The sequence below is a fragment of the Corapipo altera genome, unplaced genomic scaffold, assembly GCF_003945725.1.
Source record: "Corapipo altera isolate COAL_440 unplaced genomic scaffold, ASM394572v1 0, whole genome shotgun sequence".
Lineage (NCBI taxonomy): Eukaryota > Metazoa > Chordata > Aves > Passeriformes > Pipridae > Corapipo > Corapipo altera.
In genome coordinates this window covers 68946747-68974160 of record NW_020884872.1, presented here as the reverse complement: position 1 = coordinate 68974160, position 27414 = coordinate 68946747, and the positions used below count along the sequence as shown (strand labels likewise).

General features: G+C 40.9%; 1 protein-coding gene across 6 annotated transcripts in view; it reads right to left on the bottom strand.

The window, feature by feature from the left end:
• Positions 1 to 27414, bottom strand: part of STARD13 (StAR related lipid transfer domain containing 13) — a 294079-nt gene that overhangs the window by 20370 nt on the left and 246295 nt on the right. For 5 of the 6 annotated variants that reach the window (XM_027651028.1, XM_027651021.1, XM_027651039.1 and 2 more), the window contains 5 exons: positions 18231 to 18302; positions 16108 to 16189; positions 8307 to 8370; positions 1764 to 3142; positions 162 to 335 (listed from right to left, as the gene is read on the bottom strand). In XM_027651028.1, coding sequence (XP_027506829.1) covers positions 162 to 335; positions 1764 to 3142; positions 8307 to 8370; positions 16108 to 16189; positions 18231 to 18302 — 1771 coding nt within the window. The remainder of the gene's footprint in view (positions 1 to 161; positions 336 to 1763; positions 3143 to 8306; positions 8371 to 16107; positions 16190 to 18230; positions 18303 to 27414) is intronic. The other variant, XM_027651057.1, reaches the window with a different exon arrangement.

The following is a 27414-nucleotide window of genomic DNA, read 5'->3' as shown; positions in this document are numbered from 1 at the left end:
TTTGCCAATGAGTCATTAGGCAGCAGTGGATTAAAAGGGACAGTTTCAAATCCTACAGTTGCCCCTTCTAATTGCATTTACTTACTATCAGAGTAAACAGAATTAGGAGATACTATTTTCTTCTACAAATAGCTCTTTTTCCAGTTATCAGTGGTACTTACCAGGTCCAACCATGTTTGTTTGACATGGAGTACTTTTCCATGATGGCAGTAAGACGAAGCAAAGAGAATTTTTGCAGAAGATTCATTTGGGCTGCTGACTGATTGCTGATGTGAAGTGATGCAATAGAGCGGCTCAGGCGATGAGAGATTTGGAAACTATGCCATCGTAATCGCCTTTAGCAAAAGAAACAACAGAAAAGTCAGACAATGGCTTTAATTGGGCAGAAAAGATGGTATACTGTGAGATAGGGCTGGGCAATATATAAAACACATATAAACATGCACACATACATTATGGCTTTTGGTGTGTCAACTGAAATAATATGTACCTTGGAGATAAATAAAACAATTTGCTTAATCTCTTTAATTTTGGAAATGCCCAAGTTTTGTCATTTTAAAGTTAGATTCACAAGTGGATGTGGAGTTCTGTCCACATACTCGGGGAAGCGGTGCTGCCCGTTATGCCCTTTATTAGCCCACACAATTCCAACAGGATGTGGGAGATCCAGATTCAAATGTTCTCTGTCTGACTCAGAACTGGGATTTGATGCCTAGTCCCACACATCCCAGGGGACCAACCTGACCACCAAGGTATCTGGAGATGAGGGTCTTCAAGTATCTCCGTTTTTAAATACTGAAGAATTTTTTTGAAAAAGGATTGAACATTGTGTCTCCTTAGCAAGAGCTGTAACCAACAAGATATTGAGCCACTCACATCTTCTTTTTACTCCAATGCACTTTCTCTATATACTAGATTCATCAGAAAAAAAAGTAAATTTCATTTTCTTGTTTTGCTGAACATGAGTTCTGGCTCAAATCCTAAAAACTTTGGCACTGCTCATTTACTCAGTAGTTTCCTTGAGTTCACTTGCCTGTGATGGAGGTGAGCAAGCACAGGCTGCAGTAAACCATAGCATGGCAGAATCCTCTGTGAGGATTTGACAAGACTGACAGCAGATCAGAAAATACCAGGTATATTGTCCCTGTTTTTGCACATACAAAGCCACCCTACACACAACAGTATGGATCCATGAAGGCCTTTACCCAGGGCCTTGCTTCCCTGGCTCAACTGGAACTTATCTCTCTGACTTAAAACGGGTCTGCAAACTATTAATAAAATCCCACTTTTCACTTTTATTAACAAGTCAATTTTATACCATAATTTCATCTCTGAAGGATGAAGGGCAAGGTAAGGAAGTTCTCTTTGAGTACAAAGGGACACGTTTTTAAAGCAGACCAGTGCAATAAGAAGTGCATAAGGCATTGATGCATAAAGATGTGGGGGCATAACTTAGAAGACAAATTGAAAATACATCCTACAAGGTATACAGGGTCCTACTACATAATCAGGAGATAAAAAAATGCCTTAGTTAAAATGTTTTATTAAACCTATTCTGCATTCATTCCACATAGGAATCTCCGTAGCAGGATGTCCCTTCTCCTGAAGTTCCACCTTTACTTGGGAATTCCCCATCCCCATACCGGATGAGTATTACTGTAATGGTGCCCTCCGCTTTCTGATACCCAGGCTGAGTGCCTCTGCTTCATTATACTGTATTATTTCACAGTCCATGGATTTGTGAACAAAATTTTGCTACTTACCGGCTTGGCCTTGTGAGTGATGCTCCCACTCCAGAGTCTCTCCTGTCCCTAACACCAGTGGCTTCAGATTCATTCAGGGATGTTCCATCTCTGTCCATGTCACTCGGTGTGGTCCGGCCATCAGAGACAGAGTTTCCTTCAAAATCAAGAGTGATCTGTGTAGGCGACTGGAATGGCAACGACGGAGATTCCCTGACTGACACATCATCAACTGGCAGACCTGGCAACACATTCTTTGACCAGCCATCTACTACCTCCTGAAGTCCATTGACATGTTGTAAAATGTCATCTAAACGAGGAAAAAGGACATCTTTCTCTAAGTCCAGGAGGTCCCCAGTACTAGCATACAAGTGGGAACCTGGCACATTGTCATAAATACTAATTCTGCTCTCTTTAGGACAGCAAGCCATCAATCCAGACTCTTTTGGAGTAGAACAGCTCTGCTTTCCCAAAGAGATGCTGCCTGTCCTCCAGTTTACACTGTTAGTGTTGTCTGTAGGTGAGAGGCTTTCAATAGAAAGTGCCTTTGGGAAGGTCCCTGGTTTGTGATCCTTCGGAATATGCACAACCAAGTTCTCTTGGGAATGAAATTCATTTTTGAGGTTTTGGTCCACAACTTGCCGTAAGGCTGTTCCTGCCAGAACATCTAAGTCCTCCAGGTACATCCCGCCTCTCTTGTTTGCTTCATGGCATTTGCGTTCCTTCAAACATGGTGTGCTCACCCCACTGCTGCTGTTTTCAGACTGACTGCTCTCACTGCTGGATTTGGCAGAAAAGGAAAGTCCTTTTTTAACTGAATCTTGTCCTAAGTTGTGGAGATCACCATTGACTATCTGTACACAGTGCATGTCTTTCAAGGATTTTGGCTCAAACTGGAGAACTGGTCCACTTATCTCTAAAGGACCTGTTCTTCCTGAGCCTTTTAGTTTTCCATGCATGCCTTTTGCTTTTAGTGTCTCCATGCGTTTTAGAAAGGTTTTTGCTCTGGTTTGTGTTGGTTTTTCATTCTTCAGGTTGTCCTTGGGGAACAGGGCAGTATTTATTGCAATGGAGTCCTGCAGCAGTGTGCTTTCCACATCATGATGGCTAGAGCAGTCACAGGTCTCCCTGGTAGCGCTGCTGACGCCAGACTGACTCCTGTTGTCACTTCCCCCACTGCTCTCGCTGTGAATAGATGAGACTTCAGGTTCACTCAGATCCGTAAGGACGCTCTCACTGCTTGTTGTATTTTTCATTTTAATGTCCCCAGAAGATCCATGTCTGTCTGATCGGTGAAGCAAAGCATCAATGTCGTCCACCCGAGACCATCGTCTGCTGGTTCTTTGGAAAGTCCATTTATTACTGATAGCGCAGAGATCTTCTTCATCTGAATCTTCACTCTGCAAAAAAGCAAGTGGTACATATTAAAAGCAGGTGCTTTAACTTGTTATTTGAATTAATGTCATCGTGGTGGTCCATGTGAGCAACAGATGACAAAGTCTCTCTGCACCCAGTTTATGACAGACTGGTCATCAGTTCTTTTATAACACCCTTTTCCATTTGATTGTAAAGACTGTGAACATCTTAACAAGAAAGGAATAAAAGCCTGTTAGGAGTCCCACTGATACCTCTTGGCTTCTGTGGGTTGTCTTGTGCACCGAATTGTGTAGGACTGATGCCCATAGTGACTGTGTAGAAAAAAAAATGTTTTGAAAGGTCCAGGTAGAGAGATCCTGACTGCAGGGATGGTGTTAAGATACACACGGTAAAGATGGGGAAATAGGTGGGTACTACAGCAATGTGAGCTATTTAAAAAACTAAGACAGCAAATATTTGGTGCTGCACATAGTTTTGCAGTGAGAACTAAATAAACATCTATAAACTTCACAGACCAGATACATCTAACAAGATTTATGTTTCAGAAACATAACTACAGATAATAGCCTCAATGCTTAAAGAACAATAAAAAATACTATTTGGCAGTATTGCTTAGGGTGGGTCTGAGTGCAGGTAAAGGAAGGCAGACAATGCAGCTGTGGGCAGGAGGGCAGGAGGAGCAGCCAGGCTCAGGCCTGGATGAGGCAGCTTCTGCAGTTGAGGTGACCTTTCCTACAGTGGCAGCCACTGCCTTCATGGCCTTGGTGCCATCAGAGGTACCCAAACTTGATCTGAAGCCTGACCCACTGTCTCTGGCTTCCTCCAATCTCTCCTGAAGTAGCAGCAGCTCCATAACTTTTCCTGGTCTCAGCCTGGAGTACACAGAGCTGTGCTTATGTTTAGGCAGCTCCAGGAGCTACTCTGCAATGCAGAGAACATGTGCCTTGGAAAAAAATTTGAATAAAAAAATCTCTCCCTATGACATTTTTCTCATCTGTTTGCTGAAACAAAAAATATACATCTTCAGCATGAAGCATGCAGTCAGTACTGAACTTCTGTGTTCTCTAGGGATGTAAAGCCCACAGTTGCTAATGAGTATCCTTCCCCTGACTTTGAACTGAGTTTATACTGCATTATTCTTGTACATGTGTTTTAAAGCAGAGCAAACTAACTAACTTCACCTACATGACATCCAAACAGCTCTTCACATTCTTGGAAGCAGTATGAAGGCAGTAAAATATGACAGGCTGTCAGACTAAAATGAGGTGCTAAACCAGAAAGACTATTTTAGGACTGGAAAAATTCTCATTTTAAAAGTCTAATATTAGAAGTATTTTTATAGGAAGTTTCAATGGTAAAGTTCTCTCCGATCTCTGACTAGATCTCTTCTGGCCTCTCTAATTGAAAAATGTAAACCAAATTTTATAAGAATGCCCAAAACCTTAAATAATGTGAAACCCCAAAGGCTGCAGATTTAGATCAGTAGTGTGCCAGGTCTCACTGATGCCATAAGCTTTTGCCAGTTTATCACTTCAAGTCAGTCAGATGTTTTAGATCATATCCAAACCATAAAAGAAAATACAGCTATGAAATTTTGGGTTTAGTCATTCCTTTTTCATCTGTTAACATTGAGGTGTGTGGTGCTCCTGCAGCTGATGTTGGTTCACATGAATGAATGCAGATCTTAGTTCTGTGTCTAGTTAGACAGAAAAATTAAGCAACTAGTGAAGTATGAAGAAAAGGGCTAGAAAAGGCTAATACTGGTTTGGCCAGTTTGTCTGCAGGGAAGAAATCAGACAACTCTACCTTTGTTTTATCTCCACAGTTTTCTGTATACAAAGGACCGCACAGCCTCAGGCACTTAAAAATCCACTTATTGTGGTCTTAGTAGTGCCACAAAGTGGATATTTTAAAAACCATAAGGGCATGTACTTTTAAATACTTAGCAGTGGTAATTATATCTACAAAGCATACCACTGCTGGAGCGTTGATGGCACCAGCCAATAGGACAAAAATTTTTTTTTTTAATTTGTTGTACTTCCCAATATGCCAAAGGGACCTTAAAGAAGATTCTTGGCTGACACAAATCCCTGTAGCTGCACTGACATTACTGTATGAACTGACAGGATTTAGCCTGTATTTTCCTACAAGCTGGAGCTAATTAAACTAGCCTAAATGGTAGAGACGTTGCAAGAAACACTAAGAAGAGAGCATAGAGCAGGGGACAGAAATAAACATAAAGTCAGTGGCAAATATACTTTAAATCAAAAGTTTTGAGGGTTGTTTTTTTTTCTTTTGAGAAAGCAGAGATGAACAGAAATGAATACTGATAGTAAACAAGTTTTGCCTCTAACCACAACAAAGACAGGATGACATTCTGCTCAAGAACCACTTAGAAAATACAGAGGATTTTTGGTGATAAAATTTGCAGCTCAATTGAATAAAGGCTTAGTTTTGGGGCTTTTTCATTGGTAAAGAAACATGTTTGTGTTTCATCAGAAGCAAAATCAGACAAATATGAAATATCTGCATGCCGAAATACTGCCATGGTGACTCATTACAAATTCAGCTGCACTGTGAGTCCTGTGACATAATGTGCTTTTCTTTTGATGGAATCAGTAGAAATTCTGGAAGCCATGAACATCCTGAATGACCCACTGTTCTTGTCAGATATCTGAATGCCCTGACAAATGAAACCATCAAAAAAAAAAAAAAAATGTTGAGAGCACTTAGCCAAACCACATGTCACCAGCTATGGGGACATTGGATCAAGAGAAGGTCTGAAAGAATGATTCATCTGATACAGGCAGAGCAGACATTTTGGAGCAGTGACTGTATACTTCTACTGACCCAAGGTGAAATCAAGTGCATGGCTTTGGAGCATATTCAAAAGTCCAGTTAATACCATTATGTTTGGGAAGATGAGAAGAGTCAAGTTTCTTTAGGAGTGACTGGTAACATTTGCCAAAGAGAAAGAGGTTTTGATTCACAGATTTGTCACAGTTGATTTAAAATAGTACAGCTTTTTGACTAAGGGTGTGCTTGCCTGAGATACAGAGGGATACTAACAAAAGGCAAAAAGTGGGTTTATTTGCAGTGGAATTCTGCCACATTTTTCCAGCTGGGGGCAGGAATTCTCATAAATCGACAGCTGCAGAAGGCAGTTAATCCAAAGGCTAATCTCTGTCTGTCCAAATTGCTTATGGACATATTTGCAACACATACATGAGGATTTCTGTATGCATCTCAGTGAAGCCAAGGAGAAGACAGCAGCCCACAGTGGGAATGGTTTGGGTGGGAGAGTGGGCAGTGGGGAACATTCATGCTGTGCTGTTTTTCACAGTAACCTTGCCTGGCAGCTTGCTTTGCCATATTTTAATGAATCACTCAAGCAGCTGTGCTAGTCCTGTGTAAACCCGTTATGCTGAAGCTCCAAAGCAAGCTGATGTTGCATTTCATTGTTCAGATCACCATAGAGACTATTAGGAAAGGCAGTATCTACAGCAAAAGATTTATTTGGTTCAGTGTTCAATTTCAGACTCAATTTCTGGCTTCTACACTTGCATTTACATTTCCTCCTGTCAGCAGGCTCTCCTTCCTCTTCTTCTTTTACCCACATTCTCATCTACTTTCAGTTGCTCTGTATTTGTGGACTCAAGTCTCCTTCAACCCCTCTTTCTCTATATTTTTCTTTGCTCTGCTTCTCCATGGTCTCATGCAGGTATGGACCCAACTAGCTTCTGTCCCCCTGAAAGAGTTTCAAGTACAGTAATCTCTCCTCCATCATAAATCAATGGTCATTGGCAAGGAGTGCAGCTGAGGGCTTCAGTTCATTCTGAACAGGGAGGATTGTCAGCAAAAAATTAATAAAAAACAAAGATAACAAAAAAATCCTCCATTTTTAACATAACACAATCAAACACAGAAGCAAGTAAGCAAGCATACAAACCTCACACCAAACCTAAAACACTTGTTAAAGAGAAGAAAGGACAGGAATGTAAACAAATCTTCCAGGGGACAATCAGGGTTCACGAATATGTTACTATTTTGTAATTCTGTCTCTTGTGCAGCTCCAGTACCTGTGTTTGAACATAACTACATGAGCTAGTGAACACAAACCAGACACCTTTCCAAGCAGGTCAACACACAATTGAGTTAGTTTTTCTTGGGGGACCTCAGCCTCTTCCTATAGCATCTGCCTGCCCAAGACATAAAGTTCTTGTGTAGTCAGGGGATTTTACTAATCTTTTCTAAGGTATGATGTAGGTGTTTGATGTAGAAAGTGCTGGCACTTACCAAAGACAAGAAAAACCCAAGACAAGAAAAACTCCTGATGCAGTGAAGTCCCTGCAGCTCCAGTGAATGGACAAAATACTAGCTGAAGAGGCTAGTACATAGAGGAACAAATGGGCATATGCCAAAGGCAGCACATCCAGACATCAAAACCATTTTCTATTCCAGTTCCCTCAAAGACTGAGTAGAGTATGATTGGATTGAATTTCCAAAGACATCAAAAATGCAACCCTCAGAAGAAGTTGTTAAAAGGCACTAGACAAATAGTCTACAAAGCAAGAACAGAGTCGACAACTACCATTGTACACCTCTGAAGGGCTTGGGGGAAATTTGTGACCAGAAAACCAAATGTTCAACGGTTAATGCTGGACATATTACAAAACTCTCAAAATCAACAGGCAGTTTCTCCAGTCCTTGCTGAAACCCTTTAAGCTCAAATAATTCCCATGTTATACAGGAATTTCTAAGGATGACAGAGTTTATTTTCATACTCTTAACTGGGAAGAAGTCAGTACAAGAAATAAAGAATAGCTATTATTTTCATCTGAGCATTCCATTTGTTTCTGAGCAGGATTTTCCATTATGTATTCACACGACATTGACAAACAAGCCACTCTAACGAAACTGCACTGTCTTTTCACCCACTAACTTGAATTGCATGCATGTAGAGTTCAAGTACTGTGTGGACCTTTTTAATACACGTAGTATTATTCCTGCTATATTAGTCACAGTTTCTATTTTATTTATAATTTTAAGATTCAGCAATTCACATTATCATGCATCCAGATAATGCTGACACACATTTTCAAAGTCAAATATACTTAACTTACTTTTAAGAACATTGCTGACTTCAAGGCTAAATCAGGGCAGTCACATTTCATGAAATTTCCTTACCTTTTTTCTTAGGAAGTTCACATCGAGTTTCATTGAGGCGCACTTGTTCAGTGTGTTCAGTCGTCTACAGGGCAAAGAAAATTCAAAAGATTAGCAGTCTCTGATTACAAGGCATTACTTTTTGCAAGTTCAAAACCTTTTCTCTTATCTGACTGCAGGATGCCAACTGCATACAATAGGCTTCAGAAATTATACTGGTCATATATTCCAGCTATAAGACCACTGCATCACCGTCACTTTACCTGACAGTCAGATTTTATAGATTGCTTTTTAACTCATAGACATTTACACACCTAGCACAGGAAACAAATACCTTTGTTGGCTGGGGAAATGACAAGGAAGTGAGTTGCCATATGCAGGACTGTAATATAATTGGTCTAAACTGTGGATTTCAAAGCAGTGAAATACCAAAGGAAAAAAAAAACAATGATGCAGTTCCTCACTTTTCGCAGTTGGCATCTCCCTAAAAAGCTGACATCAAGAACTTTTAGCAGTTACTTAAATGTTTCTCTAAACCCAGTAGTTTCTTTCCCATATCTGTGGAACTTAGAGACAGGTTAACACACCCAACATGTAACAAATCTAATATCTTTAAATATTTTTAGTTATTTTTGACCACGTTCATATTGCTGTTACCAGCATCTCCAGAAGGCATCTGCTTCTTAAACCCAAAGCTATCCTGTGATAACAGTGGGTTGAAATGACAATCTCTCTGTGTGAGTGTGCCCATGTGCAAGGACAGACAGAGGACAAGAAAACATGCTCTTTCAATAGAGAACCTACCATGCTAATGATAATGTATTTGGGTTTTTTTAATACTTAAAGATCTTGATTCATGAAACCACCCAAATTCTAAAAGCAGAGGCTCAGAGTTAAATATGTTCGACTTTGAAAATTTTCCAGATCTAGGACTGAATTTCAAAATTATGCAAGGCAGAGTGAGAGATCCATGTGCCCACAACACTCTTCTGTAAGCTGCCTGCATCTCCTGTGTCTTTATAGCAAGACTTGCTACTGCTGCTTTTGGGTCTCAAGACAAGACCGCAAACCTCCAGAACTGATAACATATGAAATATATGTGATAAGTTACAAGGACACATGAAAAAACTATCACATCAGTAATATAATCTCTCACACAACATAAGAACATTATGAAAGTAACATATTCCTGCCCAGAACTTCTAATATTAAAAATCCTTTCAAATTGCCACCACTAAAAAAGAAAAAGCCCATCCAATGTTGATCTTTCTTTAACAAACAAAATCCCTCACAAAATACCATCTTCTTATTTGTAGATCAAATACTACTCCCTAATTCAAGCCAATAAATCTGTTATGCCATATCAGAAAAGTCCTGTGCTCATAGTATTAATTTGAGTATAATGCATTCACAAGCACACTCTGCATGCCTGATAGCAATGTTCCTGAAATAAATTTCAGGGTATGTGGCTCTGTAGTTATATCTTCAGCCTTCTGCCCAGAAATCTTCTTCATCTATTATTGCAAAACTTATCTTTTGCCCAAGCATGGAATTTCTCAACCCAAAGTGACATTTTCTTGGGGCCCTGGCTCTGAAAAATATTCAGTGCTTCTTTTGAGAACGAAACGTTTAAATTTCCTTATCAGTATCAATTACAAATACATAGAGGCAGAGACAGATTTTCAAAGGACTCCAGCCCAACTTTCTATCCCTGGGGACAGCTTCCTCTGAGCAGTGAACCGGAGGCTAATAGTGGACTCCCTGCACCTCTTCATTAGCTGGCCTGTGCTGAAGGGACAAGTCTGTAGCCACATTTCCACACTGACATGCCACTGTGTGCTGTTTAAGTACTTGTAGCTGTATGTATGAATCAAGTTGCCACTGTGCCCTCACACCTTAACATAGCGAGTGGGGAATGATTCCTTGCTTCCTTGACCTAAATGTGTCCTGCAAGACTGACCAGGAGACAGACATCAGTTAAACTCATGCCCAGAGGCTCAGAAACTCTGAGAAACCCTTGCCTCCTTTCCAGCTGCTCCTCAACACTGAAAACCAAGCCATCAACTGCACCTCCCTTGCATTCATGATAACAGGCACTGAAGAACTCTTCTGAGAAAGAGGGCTTTCTCCACAGCAGCCCTTGGCAGGTGATCTCTGCAACTGCTTCCTCAATAGTTCACAAAACCCCCTCTATACTTATTGCCTATTTGCAGTTGTTAGGGAGAAGATGTCGAAGAAAATACTTTCCATACAGTGACCAGTGCTCCTTCCATTCGCTATGGCGTCGCTTGCCTTCCAAAAACTAAGGAGCAAGTCATGCACTTCAGGAGCTGGGAGATAAAGAGGCAACATCCCATGACATATCCTTCACCCTGTATGTACTCAGGTATCTCTGTGCATCTCAGCCCACAGCAGAAAGTGTGGTGGCATTTCTATTAAGAGAGGCTGCTTCTGCAGCACAGAAAGGTGCAGAAAAAACATGATCAGACCAACAAGACCACCCAAAGCCATCATTTTTCCACTAATGGCATCCAAAAGAGAGACTGTTTCAAGAGGGATTAATAGGTCATCTCTATAAAAATGAATATCTTTACTTAAACTAGAGACTTGGGAAGCCACTCTGTTGTCCTGTCTGCTTTATAATCTGGCTTTGCTACGAATAACTTGCTTCATCAAAAACAAAGCTACTTTTTACTGGGTGACAGGGACACAACCCTAGGTTTTAAATTCACCCCTCTATGAAACATCGGTATGCTTTCTGGGGCTCTTCCAGTGCTGTGGAAAGATTTGCCAGTGAAATTAGAGAACTAATGATCATATTTGTGAGCTTGTCTGGTACTAACAACTCAAATCAAAGCCAGTCTGTTTCAACTTCTTTTGCCTTGTTGATGTGCCAGTTGTGGCAGAAAGCTTTTCTCATCAGTTTAAAGCTGTCAGATGACTGACAGCCAAGTCCTCAGCAAGTCTTTAGAAAAGAAAAAAACCAGAAGTTTCTGGCTAAAAAGGCTGTCAGTGACACCCCAGCCGAACTGAGAGAAGCTCTACACTTTTATGCTACTCCCTCAAAACATGGGAAAGACTGCCTGTTTGTATTGTTAGCAAAACACAAAAGTCTGGACTTGAGAAAAGCAAGGAAAAAACACATAAAATAAACACAAGAGAGGTGGTTACATAAAAACCAAATAATCTAGGATGCATTTGAATGTTTGTCTGGAAATCTCTGCAGTATTCAGGGGAAGTGTTTCAGTGATGTTAATTTTATCTTCTCTCCAGAACATCACAGGTAAACAGTGCCTTGGTGGTTTAACACATCTCTATGGTGAGACATCTCTGTTGGTAAGTGACCTGTGAAAGACCAGCAGAGATATTCAGGTGCCCAAAGAGATGTTTCTGGTGCTATTTTAGATCCCCTAGAATATCAAGCCTGGCTTCAGCTGCTGTAGGTACCTTGGTCCAGTCAACACATGGAGAAGTTTGGGCTACCTGAGGAGATCTATTGACAACCCAGTGTCAAAGACGAGAGGTCTTTAGGGCTTTGCATAACATCTCCAGTGCTGTAATTATCAACCCATATGATGGAAGTTCTTTGGAATCAGGAAATCTCTGACTTTTGCATCCTTTACAGCACTGAGCAGAGTTTACAAATAAATACAAGCTTGTAAGAAGGCAGGATCTGGTCGGCTGGAAAACCTTGTGGGGGATCTGTTGTCCTGCTTGAAGAGAAATCCAAGTAATAGAGAGACAACTCTGAAGTGAGTTGAAGTTCCAGGGGAAACCCTGGAACTGTTCTGCAGCTGCTGCCAAGCAGGTGCTTGGGAATGCAGCCAGGGGCACTGGCCAGTCATGCAAGGGGAGGCATCATGGGGAGGGCTAGCATGGACAGCACAGTGTCTCTACTTTAGCAGATCTGCAAATGTCCTTTCGTATGGTTTGTGACCAGGAAAACACACCATATGGTTCTGAAAATGCCTTTCTGAGGGAACTACAAGCTTATTTCTTTGTTTTATTGTTATTCCTAGCCAAGTTTAGGTGCTGCATACACATGTCCCTATCTGGGTTCTTCTGGTGTTGTGAACTTTGGGAAGAGGACATCCAGCTCCTCACGCTGGACTCTTAAGACCTCACCTAGCTGAAGTCTTAACACAGTATAAGGGTCCTCCCAGTACCACTAGGGCTGGTGTGCAAAGCTCGCACTGGCATGTCCCTGCTCCACCAGTTTTGTGCATGAAGAGAATATATTGGTTTCCAGTCCTGTCATGGCTGCCACTGAGGAAGTTACCTTATAGGCCACATGCTCACATTAGATGAGTGATCTCTCCTGGAAGTCAATGTGAGCCATTCAGAGCAGGGCTTTCTGTCCTGCAAGTGGAAAGCCAGACTTACGCCCTAACAGCACCTGGAGCAATATAAACTCGGCAATGGTACTGACTGTACAACCACCCTTTCAGAATTCTAATGGTAGGATGTCTCATCCCGTACAACAACCTTTGGGTTGTTTACAAGTTATCTAAGAGACAACAGCTACGGAAGAAAAAGCTGCTGACTGCTTGGCACAGTTTAAATTTTAAAGCTTGGTTTAGGGGGCTATGCATCAGACTGCTACATACTTGGTCTTTATGTTCTTAGTCACTGTATTTATGTGAATACAAAAAGTACAACATGTCTTGGCTTTTCCTTCTCACCTGCCTATCACAGCGGCCACAAAAGTTCCCAGAGCAGAGTTGGTTACTTGCTATTTTGGAAATGACACAGAGATCCAGCTATAAAATTTTCATGCCCAATTATTATTTTGGCAGGCTGACAGCATTTGCTTGCAGATTGCCTGGCAATTCTCTATTGTTCGTTACTCAATAAAATCTGAGTGGAATCTCTTGATAAATACGCCTCTAACCCAAAGGCCTCAGATTTGGGTTTTACCCTGCCAAATTTTCAATTATATTGGAAACAGCAGGGATGTTATAATATCTCAAAAAGGTCACTGAAATCCTTTACAACAGGGAGTCTTAGTCTTTCTGACTAAAATACTACCAGCTGCCTTAAAAAGAAAAGGTTCCTCCTCATTTGTGCCTCCTGTTGTCTTGTATACTGCAATGCCATAAGAAAACTGATTATAAAATGAGATTGAAAGTCTGATTTAAACCCACAGGAGCAGAGAAATTTAGTGTTTATGCTATTACCATTCAGAGCTAAAACTGTTCAAACTTATTATCCATTCTGGCATTCCAGCTGTAAAATTATCTTCCAAATAAAAATGAGAAACCCATTTTGTTCAGTGCTATGGGCTGAATGCACTGTTAATCAGCGTGATAGCTTGGTCATGCATAGCTTTGAGGGCAGTTTTGAATGTTTGAAGAATGGAAGTTTTACTGCCAGCTGGGGATCTGTGCATACAGAAATAATAACGAACCTTTTTTTAACCTTCTGTTTCATCAAAGTCCATCACAGTCTGCAGCTCTCGTATGATGTACTGGCATGTGCCTTGTAGTAACACCATCACAGAGCAAAGCAAGGGTAGAAAACTGGCCACAGTGGTCAGCTGAGCTGTGAAGATTTCCAATACACTGGAAAACTATGAAGATGTTGGTTTGATAGCTAATACAGTGACAAAGTTAGTATGAGTGGGCAGCAGCTGACACTGTTTACTTTTATTGATGAACCTGAATCTTGGTATTTGGTACAACGGCTTTTTATGGGTCGCTTTCAGCTAAAGGTTTGAAGCTGCTGAGTTACATCAAATTAAATATCTGCAAGCTGAAAACATAACCTGTATATAATACTTGTATTTCTAATCTTATAAGGTGCTATTCCTTTTTTTGGATCTAAACTGTTTAAAAACTCTCAACAAAAATTCAAGTCAACAGGTGTTGTCTGCTGAATAAATTACAGAAAAAGTTACTAGACAGTCATAAACCCCTTTATTTTTGAATAAAATAGTTTGGAAATATCTGTGCCTATGCTTTTCTCTATAGGTCTTGGCAGTATCACTTGATTTAGGTTAATGTAAAGTATTTTGTCACGAGTGCATCTATGCAGCTTCTAGTCAATTTTCCAAAATCTCATATTTTAATAAAAGAGAAAAACACCCACACCCAACCACTCTCCAGCTACTCAGCTTATAAAAAAAAAAATCTCATAAATATATCAACGTAGTGTAACTGTAGGTGTATCTGCGAGTCTACAGAGAGGCTGCAGAAACAAGAGATGAGAGCTGTTCCCACTTCTAGTTGTGTAGGTGTTGGATGCCTGGTGACCATGGTAGTACCACCGCTACAAATTACTCCAGGGAAGAAAGACTAAGGGAGAGTCACAGAGCTATGTAATGACTACACCTCACTGTTTGCTCTCACAAGAAAGAGACAGGAACAGATATCATGCTTGGATTTTTGAATGGTCCTTCAACTTTGTGGGAAAGGGCAGAGGAGAAGAGATCTCAACCTCCTATCAGTACCACTTTTCAGTTCCCAAGCTGTAGCAAGGTATGCCTTCCATCATTCCAGACCGAAGCAGGGGGATGTACGTATGTATGGGAAGGAGGGTTCTTAGGCATGGGCATAGCAATCTTTCTCACCAAGCAGACAGAAGAGAAGTGGATCAAGTCTGCAGTTATTCTACTCTCTGGCATCTGTGAGAGCAAGCATTGAAGCATCCAATTATTTCATACTGATTTGTCTTCAGACACATAGGCTGAGACACAGAGAAAGAGAATATCCTGTTCCTCATAACCATAAGAGACAACATGAGAGGCAATAGGTCTCACTTGCAGCAGGGGAATTTTGGGAAAGCAGTCTGACAGCTATGCCCAGTAATTACCTGGATCCTCCAGGAAGGAGGGCATAGCCCAGGATGGAGAGATGAACTAGATGAAGTCTCTTCCAGTCCTATTTTCTGTGATTCTCAGAAACCCTATCTGCATTCCTCCATCACAGACTCATTAATCCCTGCAATGCACAGTACTATGTGGAAGAGCATACCATCTCTGATGACTTTAGCCACAGTTGCAGAAGGGGAAATAGAGTCTTGTCCGATTATCTTGATGTTGGTGTTGTGAAAGTTTCTGTAACATGCAATAAAGGCTGTTTGCTTAAGGACCAGATGGTCCTTTGTCCTTACTTGAAGAGGAGAGGAGCAGAACGCAGCTTGAGCTGAGCACAGGAGAAAGAAGAGGGGAACAATGCCTCTGCAATGTGGTTTTGCAAAACTGTTACAGAATTGCTGTGTCTTGAGTCCTGGGAGACAGTACTTGAGCAATGCAATACGGTATATTCATCACAGGCAGAGTATAAAAAGCAAGATAAACAGCAAACACAGACCCCCTGGGAGGTGCAAACCAGGGAACAGTTGTAGTAGCTGTAGTACTGGGGGGTTCTTGTCCCGCTTCTCTTACTGGTGCCAAAAGAGAGTACCAAGGGAATCACAGCAGCAGGAAAACCACGTCTGCTGCCAGAGAAAAAGGCTTGCTGAATTCTATGCAATGAAGTTTCATCTTTTCTGCTGTGCTTAGATATAAGAGTTATTAATGTGTGACTCAAATGTGACTCTCATTTATTCAGGGTTTGCTTGCTCTACTGCTAGCTCTTTAAAAGCAGCTGTTTCAAATCCACTGGATTTGGGTCTTCTCAAGTCGTGTGACGCTTTCTATGAGTGTAGTGGGTGTCCTACTGCAGGATTTTCCATAAAAGAAATTAATTTAGAATGCTGGCATTATACATATCATCACTTAATTCATCTGGACAAGCAAACATCTCTGTTGCTACTATGCTAACAATGACAAATCAGCTCATGCTTTTAAATTATCAGAAAAGAAACTTTAGGTGCTCTTTACCTGCAAAGAGGTTCTACAAGGTCCTTGTCAAGAAAATCATGATCTTTCTTTACTGCAGCAATGTCAATGGGTAACTGGGAGTCTATAAAAGGAGACACAATATTAAGATGACTGCTTGGTATTAAAATGAAAATATAGTCTACACCTAAAGTGCTTGCTCACTGAAATCTAGTATGACCAATTTCCCTCTGCTCTGGTTCCCTTCCAGCTGTATCTGTGATCCTTTGAGCCACTTTATTTTTTTTCTTCTATTAAAGGTATAGTTGAATGTCTAGTGCACCAGAATGAGAGCAAAATTATTTCACTTTGGCTTAAAAAAATACTCAATTGTTAGCTGTTCATTCTAGTCCCTTGAACAAATGAATGAGATCAAGGAATTACACACTTTCTTTTCCACATGAGCAACAAGGTTCTTCATTCCCACCACAGTGACTTAATGAGTTATTTGCTAGACGGACTTTGCCCAAAAAAACCCGGAAATGTTCTGTGCTTTTCGCTTTTAATACAGATCCCAATAACTATTATTTCAGACAAGGGGTTACTCAAATAACAGAGAAGAAAAAAAGAGCTGCATTATAACCCCCAATATTAGTTAAAAACCCAGAATAGCGTGCTGGAAGCTGACATTTTTAATGTGAAGTGACATGGCTGCAACACATTAGTGGGCTATATAATGGTGGACTTGTTCCAGTGCTGTGGCTGCTCTCCAGACTGCTCTGCCACGCTTAGGTACCACAGCAGGATGCTGGGGATATAGGAACTTCAGCCAGCATTTTCAGACATTAGTGCTTAACACTGACATAATAGATGCTTGCAGAAAGCACCTTGTTTTCAGAGACTCAGACTGTCTAGAGCACATATTGATTGCATGGGAACTGCTGGAGCCCAGCACAGGTTGTTTTTTGGAGAGAACATCCCTTTCAGTTCAGTAGGCAGCAGGCTCTCCTTTCTCTGGGGGAGTCGGTATCTAAGATACTCTGATCAGAAGGCAGACACAAAAGTACTACTGGCTACCCAGGGACTGTGGTAGTTACATATTTATGTCTGTTTTGATCTGGCAGTCTTATTAGTCTTAGTTGGATTTAACTGAGCGTGCCTGCGTCCTGTGGAGCCACCTGAGCATCTCTGCATGCTGCTCCTGGTCCCCAGGCACCTAAGCAGCTCACCAGGACCCAGCACCTGAGTCGTGATGGACGTCAGCTGGCCATCAGAAGGCATGGACGTGTCCTTGGCATCATGCTCCCCACCACCCTCAGCCTCACACAAGGGCATGGATGGTGTTCGAGCTGACTCTCTGCAGAACTGGCTCTGACCCATGAGGTTTCTTGGCCATCATTCCATGAGTGGAGCCATGCTGCCTCCAACTCAAGCCGACCCTGGAAGGTGTCCAGAGGTGTTTGGCAGAGCTGTGCTTTGGCTAGTAAGCCCGAGTGGGATGGAGTTGGCTCCGTGCTCCTGACAGAATATGAAGTTTGGGAAAAACTAGGATCAGCTGCAGTTTCCTTCTCAGCATTGAGATAGGGAGAGCAGGAAAATCCAGCTCCACTCCCCAAACCACTCCTGAACACAGCAACAGCACAATCACTTGCTCTGTCCTTGGGGACATTACTTGCCTGGGCACAAACTTTACAGCTAGGAAGGGGACACCACCATTCGTACTGAGTTAGCACTGAAATATCAGCTTTTCTTACTTTGCAAAAATGAAGTGCAGCTCAGATTATTCACTTTTGGTAACTTTGCAGAGTTTTCAATCTTATTTTCAGCAAGATCAAAATTTGCAATAACTTTCAGTGTTTTCATCTTATTTTAGACACGATTCAGGAAGTTTTAAAAAAATAGACTCATGTTTTTGGATATTTTGTACTTGTTCTTGTTAACCTTTGAGGTTTACACAAACTATGTCCCTCTTTTTTCCCTTTTTTTTTTTTTTAACTTCCCATGGCTATGAGGGCAGGAGTCTTACTTTTCTTCATCCACTGGTATGGCTCTAGCAGCTGAGGTTTTGTGAAGCACCCAGCCATGACCATAACTCAGTTAAATGTAGTGTTGGCCGACTCCAAGCTTTCCTGGCAAGGGCTCAGTGCACTTTCAGTACTGCATACAGAGGCAAAAAACTTACTTACTCTCATAGAACTGAGCATATTGGGGAAATCCAGCTGCACGTAACCAGTCACACGCTTCCTTTGCTTCGATTTCTGAGCAAAAAGAGAAAAGAGAAAAAAGATGACACTTCATTATTTTGAATTAGAAGTTCTTTTATTACAAGTAAATAACAAAGAGACTTGGTAGTATCTATTTGTTGCTTAAAGAACTGTCATCACTCTGAAGTATTTCTTTATAGCATCAGAAGAGAGTCCCTCAAAGAAATCTGCCTGTCTCCGCAGGACCCTGCGGTGCATATAGCCACTTGGTGACTGGGATGAAGTGTTAACCATTTCCTCCTAAGCAGGAGAAGTTGCTTAGCCAGGTTTGTGGTCCTGGAATCTACCCTCCCCCAAAGGTAAGTTGTTGGTGAGAGGTGAAGATGGAGTAGAGTGAAAATGGGGTGACCAGGAGCATGCACTGCATTTTTTCCTGTTCTGACATTTCTTGTGGAGAGAAATGCCACAAGAAATCCACTGAAAGCTCTGCCAGGAGAACCTCAGTGCAGGTGTCATGATACTGAAGGGAAAGTCACACAGGTAGCATGTGCTTTCATACCTTTAGCCATTTGAACTCCATTATGTGGACTCTCTCCATATAGAGAGTCAGTTACTTTCAAAGGATGATTCATTTCACCTTAGTGTCTGAAACGGTGGAATAAATCAAATACCGACAATGCTTTTCTCTTGTGACTGCTAATGCAGGAAGAATAAACAGATACAGGTATGCCTGCAGAAGTAAATAAAATAGACACAGGCAGTAGCTTCAAGCACTGGACCCCAGACTGCTCAATCTTTAATTTCAATCCACTTCCAGGCCTGTTTTGGACTGTTTCAGTTACCTATCAAGACAAATCTTTTCTTGGGAAGGCCAGTACTAAGCAGGCAGATGAGGAATCAGTCTGTGTCATCTTGTCCTTGCTTCTCTGCTATTTAGAAGTATAGACACAGCTGATGCTGAACTAGGTTACCCCTCTCGAACAGATTTCACTGGGTAAGATGTATCCTATCCCTACGGAAGAGGTGGAGAGAGAGAGAATAATCGCTCCTTATTTTGGGGGTGACAGTAGGAATAGGTGAGCATGAGGGAATGGAAAAAAATCATGTTCAAGTGGGGAACTACTATAGACCTAAAGCTTTTTGTACAGGGGAGGCAGATCCACCCTGTGCAAATACTAAAGAAGCACTAAGTAGATGTCAGGTATACAAAAACAGAGGATAAATTTTGAAGTGTCTCCAGCAAAACGGACCTTAAGCAGTCCAATGGTCACACAGTTACGCCCCCAACCTCTGAAGTGACCAACAAGTGTTGGCAGAAAGTACCTCAACTTCTACCGAGCTCCATGGGCTCATTTTGGGGAAAGCAGTGTGCTGGGTCCAGCTCTGCCCAGCACCCACACTGCCTGCATGTGTAGCTGCTCCCAGAGCAACCAGAGGAACAACTGAAAAAAGAGGCTCATCCACATAAATGGAAAACCTGAGAAACATGGAAAATCCAGGAAACATCTCCTTGCTGTCCAAATCTAGATCAGGATGTACCACTTGAAGAGTTTCGGTTTACAAGATTGACGTCAAATCATGTATCTGCACTTCTTAACACTTGGAAAACACAAAGAAACAGAGCGTGCAGGTGTGGAAGAAAGTAGACATTTTAGGTTGCTTATTAATCAACCTGAGTGAACCAGTCAAGGGTTTTGGCACATCTGTGGTTGTAAAATCCAGACAGCCATAATACAAACCCCTGAATATAAAGCACACAATGGAACTGGAAAAAGGTAATCAGGTTCTGTTGCTCTTCTGCATATTCTGCTTTGCATGCAAAAATAGTTCCAGTTGTAAACTAGTTTTCTGCTAAAACGCATTTTTATAGATAGGAGATGCTGGCATGAACTTTTGCCTATGTAGTTCTGTTCAGATCACTCATCATACCCTGAACGACTTTACCCACTGAAGCTCACTGTAAAATTTGCTTTGAACATACTCTGCAGCATGTGACCCACACACCTTTCTGATCCCCTACAGAATGAATCACACCAGTAAATTTTGTAGTAGAAATCAAAATTCAGAATACAATGTCTACGTATCAAAAGCCTGATTTTCCAAAGATGATTAGACAGCCAGTAACAGCTCTGCAATGATTGCAATCATTAGTAGTGCTGAAAAGGATTTAGGTCTTAATTTGCTTTGACATTAGCTCATGTCAAGGCCAAAAAAAGGAGTACGAAAGTACATTCAGTTCTTGACACTGCACAAAAGAATAAGCAGCTTTCCTAAAATGTGGCTCTCACTATTGCACATCTGTGTGCTGAAAGCACACATCTATTATGTTCCAGTTAGCCTATTTCTATTAAATGCTTGGAAAAAAGACAAATCTTCATACTTTTTTCTTTTGCTTAATTCAATCTCATGAAACACAGATGAATCAATCCCATTTCAAAATGTATTTTACAACTGAGAACAGCTGTATGTACATTCCAGCTTCATCTGGCCTGGAAACACAACTGACGGAGGCTGTGGGTGATGGAGAATACTACCATTTAATGCTCTTATATGCTTATCATATTTCAGTGGTTTTTTGTACTTGTCTGCTCAGAGGAGCTCGCTGAGGAGTATTACTGCAGCCCAAATGAGACCTAAAAAATCTCAGATTGCAATGGGTGAGTAATAGCGGGGAATAACCAAGAAAGTATTTCTTACTTTTTTCTGGGGTTTTTAGTTTTTTGTGGTGGTTTTGGTTTCTGTGGTTTTGTTGTGTTTGGGTTTTTTTTTGTATGAAGCTGTTTATAACACACTGTATTCAGTCAAATATCACTGACTAACTTCTGCCTTCAAAACTTTGACTACATCTCCTCAATGAAGGCATCTGTGGAGAGTATTCTCGTTTTCTCAATGACTACTTCAGACTCAGCCTTGAGTAAGATTTGGTAAGCTTCTAGGATACTGGGTCTCAAGACAAGTATCAGTGCCCAGTTCCCTCCCATCTCTCTCTTTTTGGTCTTATTCAGAGGACAATAGAAGGGGAGAAGTGCAATATGCTGCTGGCACAACCAAAAATATGACTTTTCTCATACAAGTGTATTTCCACTTGCTAAAGGCACCTGTTCCAGTTCCCCTCTTGGTCACTCCTAGTTTAGGTGAAAAGGCACAACTAAGGATTCACTCCTCAGTAGACATCAAAGGTGATTTCTACTGTCTTGCCCTGGGCATGTAATCCAAGTTACAGTTCCGAATGCAATACAGATGCTTTTATTACTGCATATTGCAATGTTTGAAAAATAATTCGAGATGCTAAGTTTAACCTTCTTTTTCTGTGCCCATATTCTAATATCTGTTTTTTCTTACTTGCTAGTTAAACATCAGTTCAGACTTTGAGAAAAGATGTGTACAGCACCAAAAAGACCTCACTGAAGTTGTAGGGCTGTAGAAATACTTTTGGCAGAGTTGGGTCAATCCTGTTCCCATGTCCAGGCTAATCAGGGGTCTGATCCCGCCTGCAGCAGCTGCACTGTCTTGGTACAACACTGAAGGATGTGGAAAACTATACATGTTCACAGGTGGCTCCAAGGCAGCTTGTCAACAGCACAGAGAAGGGCTGTCATGCTGAGAAGAGTGATTTTAGAGAGGGCATGGCATAAGGCTGGCAGGAGCCACAGCTCCTCCCAGAAACATGTGAGCCACAACACACCCACAAGCAGCATCTCCCTTGGCAGGACCAAAAGGCTGCTTGCCCCAACACACATGATGGTGGGTTTGCCCTTATGCACTACTACTCTGCTCTGCTCTGTTGATGGAAAAAAAATCAGAGATAATTTATCTACTGCTTTCCACTTGCTTGGGCAGCACTTAATGACAATCATTAATTATTAAGGCTAGATAATAATTCAGTCACAAATACTGACAATCATTGCACTGTCTCACAGAACTTGAATTCTAAGGGATTTTTTTCAGTTTTTAGCTGAAGCTTGGCAGAAAACAAATTTTCCATTTCATTTTTCCACTAGTAGTGAGTTATAATTGAGATTCACATGCGCAAAAGGCCTCCAGCCACATTTCTGAGGATGATCTCCTCATGGTCTCCATATTCCCCTCATCTACCAGCTTCCCCAGGAGGTATGTCCAAAGTCCATTGCACACAGACGTTGCTGCTGTTCTTTCTCAGATCTTGCCCCAGAAGCCCCTCAGAAGTTCCCTCTGCTTCACCAAAACCTTTCAGTGCCCACGGTGACTAAAAACCTTGTCACATACCTCTTTTATCTGCTAAAACATCTTGGGTTTTCCTCTTTTCCCCCCATAGGACTGTCTCTAATCTTTCCTCCTAGAGCTGTTCCACTGTGTATTAAATTAAATGTTTATCAGACACTGATATGGTAGCGCAAAGCATATATCGTGCAGCGGAGATTGAAGTGCAAATCTCTGACCCATTTTTAAAATTTATTTAGAGCAAAATGAGGAGACAGGTTTACCTAGGAAATGTGACAGATGTCCAGAGCACAGCTGGGACTTGTCTTTGAGTTCATCTCTACTATAAAGCAGGTTTGAGCTTGTCTCCCGCAAACAGTGCTCTGGCTGTTCTGGGGCTAATATGGATATAGTTGCTTGCCATCTTTCCCTCTCTTCCAACACTTTCTCTGGCTCTCCACAAACTGCTCTGATCATGCCCAACTTCAGATTAAGACTAGCAGTCAGATGCCACCAAAGGGGACATCCTTGCCCTGCCTACCCAATGCCAGCTGGCTCCTTCTCCTGCTTCCTTTTCTGCCACACCAGCTCCTGGTTAATCTTTCAGAGATCTTGCTCAACCCCCTAAGCTGGTAGAAAACTAACTCCCCAAAACTGAGAATGGTCTGCTGTTGGATTAGCAAACTGACACAGATCCTCTAAGGGTCCTGTTTAGTTCACATTAGCTCCATTTTAACAAGCCGCAAAAAAACCAAACCACCAGAGCAGTCCTTCCTTACATGAAAGAGCACAGGACAACTGTCTCAAGATGTTTGGAGAAAAGTGCTCTGTCAAGAGGAAATCATGTAAATAATTGAATTCTCTAGCTTCAGATGTTATCACCATCCACAAATATCAATGAAATGCTACAGTCCTTTCCCTTTCCCTGTCTTGATATCAGCATGTGCCTTTCTGCCACTATTCCTCTGTCTCTTCTATCTTTTGTTTTGGTTTTTCTCCCTTTTTTTTTTTTTTAGATTCAGATACCCCTTTGCACAATGCAGTGAAAGAAATAGCAACTAGAATAAACAAGGTACATAATTACCCCATCCATTGAGTTTATGGCAACTTTATGTGATAACTTTATTATTCATCTGTCTGTAATAAATCACTGTTTATGCTCACTTTTTTATTCCCCCTATATTGTTCACCACTTAAATCTAATTTACTAGACTCAGATAAAATACCTAAGGGTATTAGAGAAAATGATTAATCAATTAATTGGAAAGGAGAGAATTTTTACTGTGCCACATCACTGAGCTCCAGTGTCTATCCCAAGTCAGTCTGTGAAGCAGAAGAGGTCTCACCCTTGCAAGTCTTTGGAAGTAGAGTTAACAGCTAGGTGATAGCTCACATGTTTGAAGGTGGTTAGTCTGGTGTTATTACCCAAAAGTTACATTAACTTTTCCTCCTTCAAGAGGATGAAAAATGTGGCAATGAGAGTTTGCGCTGCATCTTCCACAACAACAACCACCTGGAATTTTAGGGTCAGTTTGGAGGCTCAGCTCATCCCAAGGCTGAATAAAATCTTTTACTCTCAGGAGCTGCTGTGGACCTCTGCAAAACGTAAATCAGAGAATACTTCTGGGGAGGAAACACTGATCATGTCTTAGACCTGAGGCATGCTCAAGGCACCTATGGACACTGTGTGGGACAGCTTCAGCCTTGTCTCACTGGTCCTGGTTTATGAACCTTTCAAGTCATCAACAAGCAATGTCACCGCCCTGATGTCTTCCCAGAAGAGCACTCATAAGGGAAGATGGGATTTTTAGGAAAGTTCAGTTCAGGCTGAGGCTGTTTGAGAACAGCTCCAGTGCGTTTCAGCTTCTTCATGCAGCCCAGTCTGAGATACTTTAATGGCTGCCATTACTCTCTTGCCCCTATATCTTGCAGTTTTGTGTAACTCCTATTCTTATTTTACAGATGAGGATTAAAAGCACTTCAGAAGTACACGAGCAGGTTCGAGGTAAGGATAGTGGGAAATAGGTGCTTGTCTGTTTTATCTGGCTGTAAAAATATGGCTACATCACTCCTCTGTTACTAATACCCTTAGAAATCTGGCCTGGACAGCCCAAATTCCAAATTTCTGATACTTAAATGCATCATTCTACCATTACTCAGCTACTATGTAACACTAAAGGCTGATACATTTCCATTGAATGGCTTTTGTAAAGCTTCTTCAGACATAAGAAATTAGATTACAGTAGGGCATAAAGGTGCTAAATTTGAAATAACAGGAAATTATTTGTAAATATGAGAAAAGATTACTTTTCAAGGTCACACAGGAAATCCACAGCAAAACAAGAGCTCTTATCTGAGCAACCTGATCTAGTGAAAGGTGTCCCTGTCCACATCAGGGGGGTGGAACTAGATAATCTTTCAGGTCACTTCCAACCCAAGTTATTCTATGATTCTATGATTCTATGATTCTATGATTCTATGATCTACAGCTTACATGGAGCAGGTTAATACCTTAACTACTAGATTATCATCTCGCTTCACTACTGCAAACAGGTTGGTGTAGATCATGGAAAAATAAAAAACGTGTCATATTCCCTCCGTAAAAATATGCCCCATAGAATTTAATAAAGACAGATGCAATTTTCAGCAACCTTTCATGTTGCATTGTACCCATAAGAATTCTTAACAGAGGAAATTCTAAAGCTTTACTTGTAGGGTGCTATACATTTTTGTGCAGAGGATAGTAGTGTCTCTTAAGTTACTTAGTCTTTTAGCATAATTTGCTGAGAACTCCATTTCAGGGAATGATTTTAGGCAGAGGTCTAATGGTTTACCCCATTCTCTTTCATTCTGTAGGACTTTTTCAGAATAATTCCAGTAATAACACAATGGTAATTTTACCGTGCAGCCATAAAATTACACTTTATCGTACAAATATATAATAAATAAAATAAACCATAAGCACACAATGAATTTATGATTTTACTACACTATGATGCATAGTCTTCAATAAATCCTGATAATAAGGTTTTCAAAAGTGGAATTTCATTGGAATTATTTTGTGTCATGTCACATAGTCACTATTAGAAACAAGATTATGTTTTGCAAGGAAGGAACAAATAAAACTGTCAAAGTGTTATTTTAATACTCCTTAACCTTTTGTGGAATGTTGTGGTACTAGTAATAATATGATAAAATATGGACCTTTTAAATTACTGTGGCTGAATATAATTCAAATATCAATAGAAAAAGATTCTTTCAAGCTCATGAGTAGTTTCTTTATGTGTAATTCTTTACACTTGGTGAATAATAGTCAGATGATGTCCATTCATGCTCTGACTTCTTAGAAAGATTGAAAGGTTGAAAGTGAGAAGCATGATTATTTATGGGTATGAAAAAGAATCTCATATGCTGACATATTAAAAGATTGGGAGAGCAGATGAATAAGGAAGGGTTATGATAAAAGGGTATAAAATTAGGGGTAATAAAAAAAGAGGAAATTGGGAACTTCAATTCACTATACACACAGGACAAGGACAAGGAGAATAATAAAAAGGGAGGAATGCAAAAGAAGGAAGGCAATCTGAACTGACAGAGGATTTTTTAAAAATACAATCTATAACATTAATTACCAAAGGACACTGGGATCAGGAGATGGATGTGCTCAAAACTGAGATGGTGTCTTATCTGACTAGTCACTACTACCACCACAGATTTGGAAAAGAATTCTCCAGAATGGAATAAATGAACTAAAGACAGTGTTATGAGAATACTTTTTCTCCGTTAGATGATCCCATATACAGCTCTTCCTTCTGAGCTACTGAAATTTCTATTACTCAGACATAGCTATGACTATATAAAATGTTTCTTTCAATGACTACAATGATTCTTTTGTTTCCTACTACAACCAAATTCTGCACAGCCCAGCTGGGAAACTTCCTGTCAGTCTTTTATCTTGAGCAAGGCTACATTTCCTAAGAAGAAAGGTGTGTTCTTCCAGCAAGGAGTTAGGAACCTAAGTCCCCCTTGGGTGAAAGGATTGTGCTAGGAAAGGATTATGAATTCCTTTCCCAAATTAATGGGATGCTGGTAAAACTGGTAGACCTGAAATTTATAGCAGGTTCATCAGGCACAAAACTTTACAGATCTCGGAACAGTTGTCTGTATTAATATTTTTTACATGTAGATATCATCAGAACTAGGTATACAACACAATGAGTTCCCTCATGCTAATAACGAGAAGGTGGTTGTGCAAATAGCAACAGCAAAATTACAGTCTGCAGTGTAGGAGAGACCTTGGTACCATGTGCTACACTCCACATGCACTTCAGGCTGAGAGGTGACTCGCAGGGGCCATCGAAGCAGCCAGCACACCAAGCCAGCAGGGATGTAGGGACACAATAAGGACCTTAGGAGTAAGAAATATCCTGAGGAACTCCTAGTTCAGAGTAATTAGCCAACTTGCCAGGCAACCATTGCTGTTCCTACAAGTCTAGCACAAAATCAGCTCCCTAGGGAATTCTCCCATTATGCCTCTGGTACAGGCTGTACAGCACACTCAGGCACCTAGCCATAAGAATGCAATGAGATTTGGATACCAAGCAGTCTTAACATTTGAAAGTTTCAGACATAACATTAATAACACTGCAAAGATGTTTAATAGAACCAACTGATGCTGAAAATCCCATCCATGTTATATGGCTCGGTTATGTGATAAAACCAAGAAATCCAGGTCTTCGAGTGTCCTCTTGAGATTTTTTTGTTGCTCCTTATCATCATAATTTCTATTTACTGCTGGTTTCCCTTTCTCCTTCTCTTTCCATGTCTTCCACTCTGAAGTCACTTAAAACCAACTCTCTTCCATTCATTTCTCTGACATCTCTGCTACCCACTGTCCCACATGTCCACTCAGTTTATACAACCTTACTCCATGCAAGGTTGTTTCCCATTGTTTAGCCATGTTCCTTTCAAATTCCTGAAACAGGAT